At 49.0% G+C, this 10,529-nt stretch overlaps 1 protein-coding gene across 6 annotated transcripts in view; it reads right to left on the bottom strand.

Moving 5' to 3' along the window:
- Gpt2 (glutamic--pyruvic transaminase 2) overlaps positions 1-10,529 on the bottom strand; it is a 35,569-nt gene that overhangs the window by 16,835 nt on the left and 8,205 nt on the right. For all 6 annotated transcript variants that reach the window (XM_055620811.1, XM_055620814.1, XM_055620812.1 and 3 more), the window contains 3 exons: positions 7,245-7,334; positions 5,349-5,457; positions 1,445-1,575 (listed from right to left, as the gene is read on the bottom strand). In XM_055620811.1, the coding sequence (XP_055476786.1) occupies positions 1,445-1,575; positions 5,349-5,457; positions 7,245-7,334 (330 nt within the window). The remainder of the gene's footprint in view (positions 1-1,444; positions 1,576-5,348; positions 5,458-7,244; positions 7,335-10,529) is intronic.

The raw sequence follows: 10,529 nt of genomic DNA, 5'->3' as shown, positions 1-10,529 counted from the left end.
AACAAAAGCCCCAGCAGACTCTACAGCCACGCAGCCACTGATTCTAGTCCATGTAACAAAAGCCTCAGCAGACTCTACAGCCACGCAGCCACTGATTCTAGCCCACCTACCCTCATGTCATCATGCAGACTCTTCAGCCACATAACCGATGATTCTAGTCTACGTACCTTGTGCCACTGCTGACTGACCCCAGCAGGAAACAGCTCTTGCTCATCGCCTAAGTGCTCCTTCATTTAAGTGTTATTTGGCTCGTTCTGGCCAAAGATAAACTGAATAGTGATTGAATCACGTGGACTCCCCTCCCTTACCAAAGTGCCAATGTTCTCTATTCTTAGGATGATCTAAATCCTTAGCATGGCTTCTACGCCCTATAGAACTCAGCCATTACTTGCTTCCTGGCCCTGTTTTTGGTAACTTTCCCTCACTGTTTGAGCTCACCTACCTCGACTTCATTTCCAAGCACGAGGCCTCTTTCCAGACCAAGATCTTTGCATATACCTATCTTTAGCTCAGAAGCCACCTCCTTTCCCACCTTCCCCAATCCATTCCTGCATCTTTTTAGTCTTTTTCAGAAGAGTCTTCTATAGCTCCTGCTGCTATTACAGCATTTTTTTTTTTAAATCTTGCTCTTCACTATAGAACAGAAACTGAAAACTCATGAATTGAGTTTTATATATGTGGTGTTAGTGCTATTCTGTCATAACATTGGCATGTAGACAGAGAACAAGTGATGAACCTGGTTTCCCCAGCACCTAGCACAATTCCTGCCTGAGGAAGGCCACTGATATGTGCTGAGCAACAGAGAGGCTGGTCAGGACTCTCAAGATTCCTACAGCTCCTCGCCAGCTGGACCTGTGGGTGGATCCTCTGGAGGGACACTGAAGCTGCAGTTGTATCCAGCCAGGATCATGGACACTATCAGGAACTAGAAGCTACTGGGACAGGGGTATCAGCAGGTGGCCCACGCTGCCCACTGAGGCTCTCTCCTGCCTGGCCCTAACTTCAAACACTTGGGCCCTAACTTGCAAGGCCATTCTTCACTCTAGTGAACACTGAGGTAAGAATGGACAACCAATGGTTGTGGTGGAGCATGCCTTTAATCCCAGCACTCGGGAAGCAGGAGCAGGTGAATCTCTGTGAGTTCAAGGCCAGCTTGGTCTACAAAGAGAGTTCCAGAGCCAGACATGGTAGTGCATGCCTGCAATCCCAGCACTCGGGAGGCAGAGGCAGGCAGATGTCGAATCTCTGAGTTCCAAGACTAGCCTGCTCTACAAAGTGAATCCAGGACAACCAGGGCTCCACAAAGAATCCCTGTCTCGAAAAACAAAAACAAGACAACAAACAAACAAAACAAAACAAAGAGAGTTCCAGGACAGCCAAGGCTACACAGAGAAACTCTGTCTTGAAAAACCAAATAAATAAATAAATAAGCCTTTGCACATACAGAAATACCATCGCTAGCTCCAGTGGTCAGGTAAATGTTGTCCGGGTCTGCAGGCACACCATCTCTCCTTGTGATAAAGGCTGCCACGTCTTCCCGGATACAGTTAACACCCTGGCTGGCACTGTAAGATCCTGTAAGATAACAAGCAAGGTGATGAGTAGAGGCAAGATGTCTGGTTCAACAAAGTGAGTGTGATTCTATCCATGTAATTAACGGGGGGTAGATGGCTGTGGACACTAAGGGAGGGCCTCTTTCCCACCTCTCTGGGCTCTGGAACTATGGCAAGCTGCTTAGCTACTTCTTTGGGCTCATCCTTCCACCCAGGGTTTACTGAGTATCTGCTACGTTACCCTAGCTTCCAACGTGTCAAACGGTGCCCATACCCGGGATATAGACATGTCTTACGACAACATGGGTTTTCCCTGCCTCAGTCAGTGTTCTACAGACTGCACATGGTTCTACAGAACTGGAGAGAGTGGGCTGGCACTAACTCTCCAACATAGCTCAGAGCTCTAAGCACCAACGCAGACGCTGGAGGCCGACTCTGGAGCATCTAGCCACCACTGACCCCTTCCCCTTACACCTCTGCTTAGAAGCCACCTCCCTGAGTGAGTGCTCAACTACTTCCCAGTTTACAAACTGGCACATCACCGTTGCCAAATTCCCTAGCCACCCTAAATAATCCAGCCCTCCTCTTTTGCTGGATCACACCCAGTCCTGAACCTCAAGGTTTCTGCCCCTGCTGTCCTACTATCTGTTGTGCATCTGTGAGTTCTTTTTCACCCACACTTCTCTCTCTTTTTTTTTTTTTTTCTTTTCCTTGGTTTTTTGAGATAAGGTTTCTCTGTGTAGACCTAGCTGTCCTGGACTCACTCTGTAGACTAGGCTGGGCTTGCACTCACACCGATCCACCTGCCTCTGCCTCCTGAGTGCTGGGATTACACGTGTGTACCACCACTCCCAACTGCCCATCCCCCTCTTGAGTTTGCATGCTAACCTGTCCTCTTTTTTTCCTTCTGTGTTTTGTTGTTGTTTTTGGCTTTTGGTTTTTTTGTTTGCTTGTTTGTTTGAAACAGGGTTTCTCTGTGTAGCCCTGGATGTCCTGGAACTCACTATGTAAACCAGGCTGGTCTCAAGCTTGCAGAGATATGTCAGTGTTGAGATTAAAGGCGTGCACTGTCAATTAAACTCTCCCTGATGAAATCCTGCAGCTTTCTCCCTCTTATCCAGTAAGTCACGAAAGCTGGGAAGGACACATATATATAAAATTCACAGGAATTATTTTTTTAAGAATTAGATATGTGGGTAAGCATCTATGTTTGCATGTATGCACACACAAAAGTATTGGACCCTCTAGGAGCAAGAGTTACAGGTAGTTGTGAGCAGCCTAACATGGGTGCTGGGAACTGAATTCCAGTCTTCTACAAAAGCAGGACATGTTCTTCAGGCTGAGCCATCTATCTCTCCAGCTCCTGATTATTGCTGGTGTTTGTCTCCTAAGTAGGAACACACTCCCTGAGCACAGAAAGCCCATTCACCTCACCCACTTGCATCCCTCAGTGTGGGGCACAGCACCAGGTACATGCGTGTCTGGAGTGGGTGAGACAGCTCCATAGCTCCCAACTTCTCACTAGAAAGAAACTTTTTTTTTTTTTTGAGATAGGGTCTCTATGTAGCTCTGGTTGGCCTCAAATTCTGTCTGCCTTGGCCTGCCTCAGCCTCCTGACTGCCGGAATTAAAGGGTATGTCACCATGCCCAGCCAGTGAAAAATGATTTTAAAGGTCATGAGAAAAACATAGGTGAACTTTTAAGATTTCATGCACAGGGCCTAGAAAGACAGCTTAGCAGTTAAGAGGGCCTCCTGTCCTTGCAGAGGACCCAGATTCAATCCTCAGCACCCATATGGTGGCTCACTACCACCTGTGACTCCAGTTCTAGGGTGATTCAACACGCCCTGCTGGCCCCATGGGCACTGAACACACCTGGGGCACATAGAGACAAAGTAGGCACAAACACATATGCTTAATTTTTTTTTAACTTAAAAATTAAAGGGATGGCTTAATTTAACCTCTGAGGGATGGCTCAGAGGTTAAAAACACTGACTGCTCTTCCAGAAGACCTGGGTTCAGCACCCACATGACGGCACATAACTGTCTGTACCTCCAGTTCTAGGGGATCCAATGCTCTCTTCCTGCCTCCACAGACACAAGTGGAACCCTGGCATACATGCAGGCAAAATGCCCTATACATAAATTAAAAAACAACCTTCATGTGCATATTCAATCATTTGTACTTGAGTCAGCATGCTCCTAGAGTGCACTGACCCATCCCACTTCCTTTTACTCCTACGGCAGGAAACAGTTTGGGCTGCCTAAGGCCCAGCTGACAGTGACCTCAACACCCCTGTTAAAGAGGGGCCACACTAACTGTCCCTTGCAGTGAGCAGGGCCTGGTTACCTCTACATCTAACGTGAGGCTCTAGCATCGCATCAGCCTTTCTTTTAAGTGCAGGATGTGGGAACAAAATAAAGATGAGAAAGAAGGCTCAGAACGCATTTCCCTAGTCTATTCACGAGTCCCTGGGACAGGGCCTAGGGTAGGCCACGGAACTCTTATGCTGTCCTGATCTCCTGCTATAGCACCTCAAGAAAGCCCTTCCATAGACACAGCCTCCCACCCCACCCTCTAGCTCTAGCTGAAAAAAAAGGGACAAAAATCAATAGACGAGGTTCAGTGGGGGAACAAAAGTCCATTTCCTCCCCCCCCCTCACGTTAGACACACAGACACACGTAAAACAAATTCCCCTCCCCTGCCTGCCTCTCCAGTGGACCTCCTGGAGATCTCAGGGCCACTGGGTCTTTGAGAAAGGCATTTAGCCTCTGTGTTGGGCAGAGGGTACGCGAGAAGAAATGCCTCTGTAACACATGCTGCCTACGGCTCAGAGCTGAGACTGCCAGGCAGGGAAGCAGGGGGTACTAGCCCCTACCAAAGAGACACTAGAGTGCCCAGATCAAGAGTGCTGATAGAACTGCCATGACCAGCAGGCAAACACAGAGCCCACAACAAGGGACAGAGCAGAAGAAGAGGGAGGGGAGCACGAAGGGAGGCAGATACCAAGGAGCTGTTTCTGACTTCAGAAAACTATGTCTTACTCTTGGCTCTAGGTCGCAGAATATTAGGGCACAGAAAGCTTTAAGAAAACTGGTTTTTTGATTGAGATATGCTGTGCAGGCACTCAGGGGAAAGACGGGGGACATAAACAGGAAAGAAAATGAGATGAGAACAGAGAGCTAGAGGCCAAGAGTTGGATTCTAAGCAGGGTAGGGAGGAAGAATATCATTTTCACAACCACAGGGGTCAAATCCCAGGACCTCCCTCCACATAGCCAGAGCTACTTGGCGCTCTATCAGGAGTCAGATTGCTGGGTCTGGGCCTGGGCTTGGGCCTGGGCCTGGGCCTGGGCCTGGGCTCTCCACAAAAAGGAACAGAGGTAAGGTTCAAGGGGTAATGGGAACAATTTAATTAAAGAAAGCTAAACAAAGCAGGCTGGCTGCTTCCTGACCTCAGCAAGTAGTACCCACTTCATAGACACAAGAAACTTGAGCAAAGCTAGGAACTGACCTTCTATTTAGCCTCCTGATGCTAATGCTGGTCACTGAGCTAAACTTCCGTCGGCCTAAACAAACCCAAAGCCAGAAGAACGAGGTACTTGTACTTAAGCACCCGAGCCACCAGAAGATGGCATGAATGCCACTGCCTTAGAAAATCAGAGAGTGAAGGTGAGCATCTGCCACCTTCCACACAACAGTCACCTCACAGCCCTTTGCTTGGTGAAGGGCCCAGACTCATCCTGAACCCACATTTATCTCACATCCTGGAAGACCTTGCAAGTTGGGCCTCACCCAAGCTGTTTCCACCACAAGCCTGCAGGATCCGCCGGGCTCGTTTCTTAGCATCTTCTGGGAAGCTGGGGCTGTTTAGCAGATTTGGGTAGGTGCAGAGTGCCATCACCTAAAGAAAGACGGTACAGGTGAGCTTACAGTATGGTACCCTAGCACAGAGGACACTGGCCAAGCTGCATCGAGAAGACAACTCGAAAGCTGCACTGCAAAGAGGAGCCATGGTGGAGCGTGAGAACCCTACACAGCCTTGGCCTCTGCTCATCCATGAAGAACACTGGACCCAAACATCCAGGACCAGAGGAGCTAGAGGGTCTCCTGGGCAGGGGACCAGGCCTCAGTGGGCAGCAAAATCTCACTGACGGGAACAAGGCTTTAAGACCCCTGAGGACACATAGCCTGAAGCCTTCTCATCGTGTTCTTCTGGCCTAATCTTCAGATCTGAAAGCTGGACTGGCTTTTCCTCCCTGTAACTTAAAATCACCCTAAACAGCCCAAGAGGATTAACGAGGGCTTTGTGTGACCAGGTGCATACCTGTCTAAAGCTGGCAGCTGGGAAACCAAGCCACGCTCACCAAAGGGAAGAACAGGTCAGAGCGCTGATACCGGTCAGGTGACTACCTGGCTTCTTGGCTTTCCTTCCTCTGTGTAATGAGCAAGAACCTAGCTCCCCCTCCCCCAAAGGCACTATGAAGATCAGAGGAGACAGGTGATGGCTACAAGGAGCTGACACACTGCATGACAAGTTAGAACAGCTGTGGCACAGGCCTGGGTCGACTTTGGGGAGGAGTTTGAAGCCTATAAAAGTAAATATTGTTGGGAGCCTACTCACACCTGGAGCCCAGATCCACACCTGGAACCTCTACTGATAATCAAGGACCCAGGCATTCCTACTACCTCCACTCGTCTTACTGTTTGCTGCCCTAATCCCCTCATCTCTAGTCTTCTGAAACTCAGCAACAGTGCTTGCAGGGCATTCCTCAGGCCAGGAATATTCTCCTCTGTTATACAAGGGCCTTCTAGCCCCCAACAGCTCTCTGACCCAAAGGACAAGATGAGGGAAGCTCCCTCTGGGTCACTTCTGACACAGGTGGTGGCACAGGCAAGAAAAAGGGAACACGCTGCCCACTTTCAAAGTTTGTTACACAAATAGGACTATTGTTATTTCGGTCCAAAACAGGCCCAATCCTTCTCCAGGAAAAAGCTTTCCATAGCTCAGTCTCCTCCTGTTCAGGCTTAACAGTGGCATTTTCTGACCACGTTTTCCCTTTCCCTGGCCCTGTGTTGTTAGCCCTCGCAATGTTTTGTCAATGATGTTCAGACATAAACCCGGAAACCCGCCATCAACTAGAGCCCTTCTGAGGGAGCTGAGTTATACTGGAGGTAACTGAGGGCAGGTGGCAGTGGCTGCTCTAACCTGTGCCTTTTGCTGGGCTTGAGGAAGACCTCCACCTGCCTCCAAGGCACCCTGACAATTTCCACTTGCATAAGGGCAGCTAGCCGCTCAGGGGTTCCCTCTGGGCTGTATTATCACCCTGGTGTACCTCCTCTTGTCCCACTGGGCTTGCACCTCTGTCCCACATACAAACATGAACATCCTCACCGAAGCTCTTCTGTCAGGACCCCACACTGAACACTATAGGAAAGAGCCTTCTTGGAAGCATCCTATCCCAGACCAAACCCAAAATGGGTTAAAGTATTTTTGCTATAACATTTGGAATGGGAATTGCTGAGAGAGAGAGAGAGAGAGAGAGAGAGAGAGAGAGAGAGAGAGAGGACAACAGGCACCTGAAATAGCTGCTACTTCTATGGTCCATCTTTGAGGGATGCTGGAGCTCACTGTACTGATCCCTCCCAGGTTCTAGTTCAGGGCCCCCAGAGGGCCATGGGCTGGCTCACCTGACGGAGGAAGGTGATTGGCTGCTGGCCCATAGCATGGGCATCCCCAATGTTGGCTCGGATTACCTCGGTGAATGGCTTTTTGATACCCTGCAGAGAGAAGGCAGCAGGTGGTTATTTAATGACTCTCAGACCCTACATTCCAAGGGGTAGTATTGCCATGGGGTATTAATAAACAACGCTATTTCGAGCCTCACCAAATGTCAAGCTCAGTGCTAACTAAGCCTGGGACATGCCTAGTCCCATTTAATCTTCACAACCATTTCTGTGAGGAAGAACTAGTAGCAACCCCATTTTACAAATGAGGAAACTGAAGTTCCAAAAGCGTAACAAACCTCCTCAGTGTCACAAACTGATAAACACAAGTATTAGGATTTGAACTTGAAGCTAGGCCCTCCTGTGGGTGGCAATCACTCTGCTCTGTCACCTCCACTTTCTGGACAAACTGGAAGAGCTGTTAGGTAGCTGGCGCACCCCGAGCCAGCTTCATGGCCTGTCATTCCACAGGGATGTCTAAACACTGGGACCAAAGCAGTATAAGAGAAATAACAGAGGCCAGCAGCAAAATATGCCAAATGTCAGTGAGAGAGAGCCTACATGCCCTGTACCCTCTGCCCAAGCAGTTTCACTCTGAAACCATAAGCAAGAGGCTAGAGACACTGAGTTCACATTCCTTTCCTCAAGACATTCGTCCCTGGGAGCTGGCCCCTGGCCTTGTTCTCCTGCAACCCTGGCTTTGCAAAATGGCTAGTTTTCTTTTCTTCTTTTTTTAGCAGCAAGGACAGATGAGAGAATGAGCTAAGCACTAAAATAGGGATGACAGAGGCACTAACAGAGATATTTGGATGTCACTAGGGAGGTGAAGGAAAGACACTTCAGATGCTACTGAGGCTAAAAAGGGTCATGGAGATGCAAGACATGGGATTTTCTACACATGATAAATCCAGAATCAGCTACTGGGGGTGTAGGCTAGACAGGCTCAAGGACCTTTTCTGGTGACTGAAAAGACAGTCAGGAATAAACATCACCTCACACAGCCAGTTTAGGAAGGAGGCCCCAAGTGTCACTGGGCAGGAAGAAGGGATGACAGTGGGAAGGCCTGGCTGCCTCCCCATTTCCAGCCCTGCTTTCCCAAATACAAAATTTAAAGATACAATTCTATGGGTCTGATACTGGTGAAGTTTGTTCTGAGTGTGTGTGTGTGTGTGTGTGTGTGTGTGTGCGCGCTGCATGCGTGCACCACGCTCAGGTGTGTGCTTAAGCATGGGCAAACATGGAGAGGCCAGAGGAGGATGCGTTACCCTCTATAGCTCTCTACCTTATTTCTTTGAGACAGGAGGTCTCACTGCCCCGGGAGCTTGCTGTCAGCCAGCCAGCCATGGCAATCTCTGCTCCCATAAGCACTGGGGTTTCAGGTGAGTCGGTAACTTGTGTTTAGCTGGGGATTTGAACTCAGGTCCATGGGTACATAACAAGCATTCTTTCTTTTTCTTTTTTTAAAAGAAACTTCTGCCTTCTTTATTTTATTTTTAAAGTTTTATTTATTTATTATGTATACAATGTTCTGTCTGCATGTACACCTGCATGCCAGAAGAGGGCACCAGATCTCACTATAGATGGTTATGAGCCACCATGTGGTTGCTGGAAATTGAACTCAGGACCTCTGGAAGAGCAGCCAGTGCTCTTAGCCTCTGAGCCCCACAACAAGCACTCTTACTGAGTCACCTCTTCGGCCCTTCCCCACCATGCTTTTTTACAATCAGTAATACACCTTTCAACTGAAAAAACAAAAACAGAAGAAAGACAGTGAGCTCCAGAAACAAAAACAGCTGCCACCTAAGTTTTTTTTTTTTTCTGAGCCCCATTTATACCCCTAAATTACAAGGCATAGCAGGCCAAGAAAAGAAGCCTAGAAAGAGCTTCACAAACAGAAACCAAGTCTCTGAAAGGTGCATCTTGGGGACAGGGGACCCTGGAAGTGACTTTGGTCCCATCTTTTGAGCTATTCAGAGATGGTCAATATGGAACATTATTCCTGGCAGTCAAACACCCCCAGACTTCTTACTGCACCAGGCTGCGTTGGGGAGAGAGCAGGAGAGAAGGGCATATGGCTGCAAGACTCATCCCGCAGGCATGAACCAAGAAGGCCAATGGGGGATATGAGGTACCTACCTACCTAAGTCACTCTGTATAACTGCAGGCAAGCACCCCCTAGCGCTGCCTAAGTTCCTGCTGAGGAACCCTTTAAATCAAGGTAGCTCTCAAGCCTACAGCTACTGAGCATTGGTGACTTCTGTGGTATAGCCAGAGCCTATTCTTCAGTAAGAAATAAATCTGTCACAGCTATGAAGGCCAAGACGCAACACAGTTGCAGGCCTGGGCCCTGGGCCAGCCCAATACAGGAAGAGATAATGCCTGGACGTCCCTTCACTGTGGCCTCCCCCGGCACCATTCAGCCAATTCAGGGCTTGCTGACACAAAGCCTGGGAACACTGAGCAACTCCTTTGGTCCATGGACACTTTGCATGATGGATGCGCTTGGGACAGGAAAGCGACTCCCTTGAATTGACAAGCAGGCCACTCTACACAGCCAACAGCAACCACTGGGGAGGGTGTTCTGGGCAGACAGTGTCTACATGGGTTGGGAAATACCAAGGTACCTCAGAAAGACTTTGACCCAAAGTGCTCATCCAGGCGTGGTTTGCACACTCAGCGGCACACTGTCCCCAGTGAGGAGCCCTGACGTTGGCCTAACAAGCACGGAGCGTGCTGGTTGCCTCTCACAGCATTCTAGAGTCCATCTGCGCAATGCACCTGCAGGGTGTCCAGCTCACAACTTTATCCCATGCGCTGAGAGAGGGCCCGGGGGAGGGGCGCTCTCATCTCACTGCTGTGACTTACACAGGGTTGGACAATGGTGAAACATGTCTTCAGAGGGAAGCTGAGGAGAGGCTCAGCTGATGAAGTGCCTGCATCACAGGTGCATTCAAGCCCCAGAATCACATAAAAAATAAAAACAAAACCAACTCCAATGCAATGGGGTATGTTTGTAAAATCAGTGCTGGGGAGCTGGAGACAAGTGAATTCCTGGTGTTCACTAGCCTAGCTGAAGCAATGAGTTCCAGACCAATGGGAAGCATCTACAGAAGAAAAGCAAACTTGTGCTATGGCTTCCACATGCAGCCTACACAAGTGTGTACCTGTACGTGCAGGAAGGTGCGCACACACGTGTGTGCTCACACACACACACACACACACACACACACACACACACACACACACACA

This window comes from Psammomys obesus, unplaced genomic scaffold (genome assembly GCF_907164565.1).
Source record: "Psammomys obesus unplaced genomic scaffold, mPsaObe1.curated_primary_1811, whole genome shotgun sequence".
In the NCBI taxonomy this organism is placed as follows: domain Eukaryota; kingdom Metazoa; phylum Chordata; class Mammalia; order Rodentia; family Muridae; genus Psammomys; species Psammomys obesus.
The sequence above is the reverse complement of the archived record's forward strand: the minus strand, read 5'-3'. Positions and strand labels throughout refer to the sequence as shown.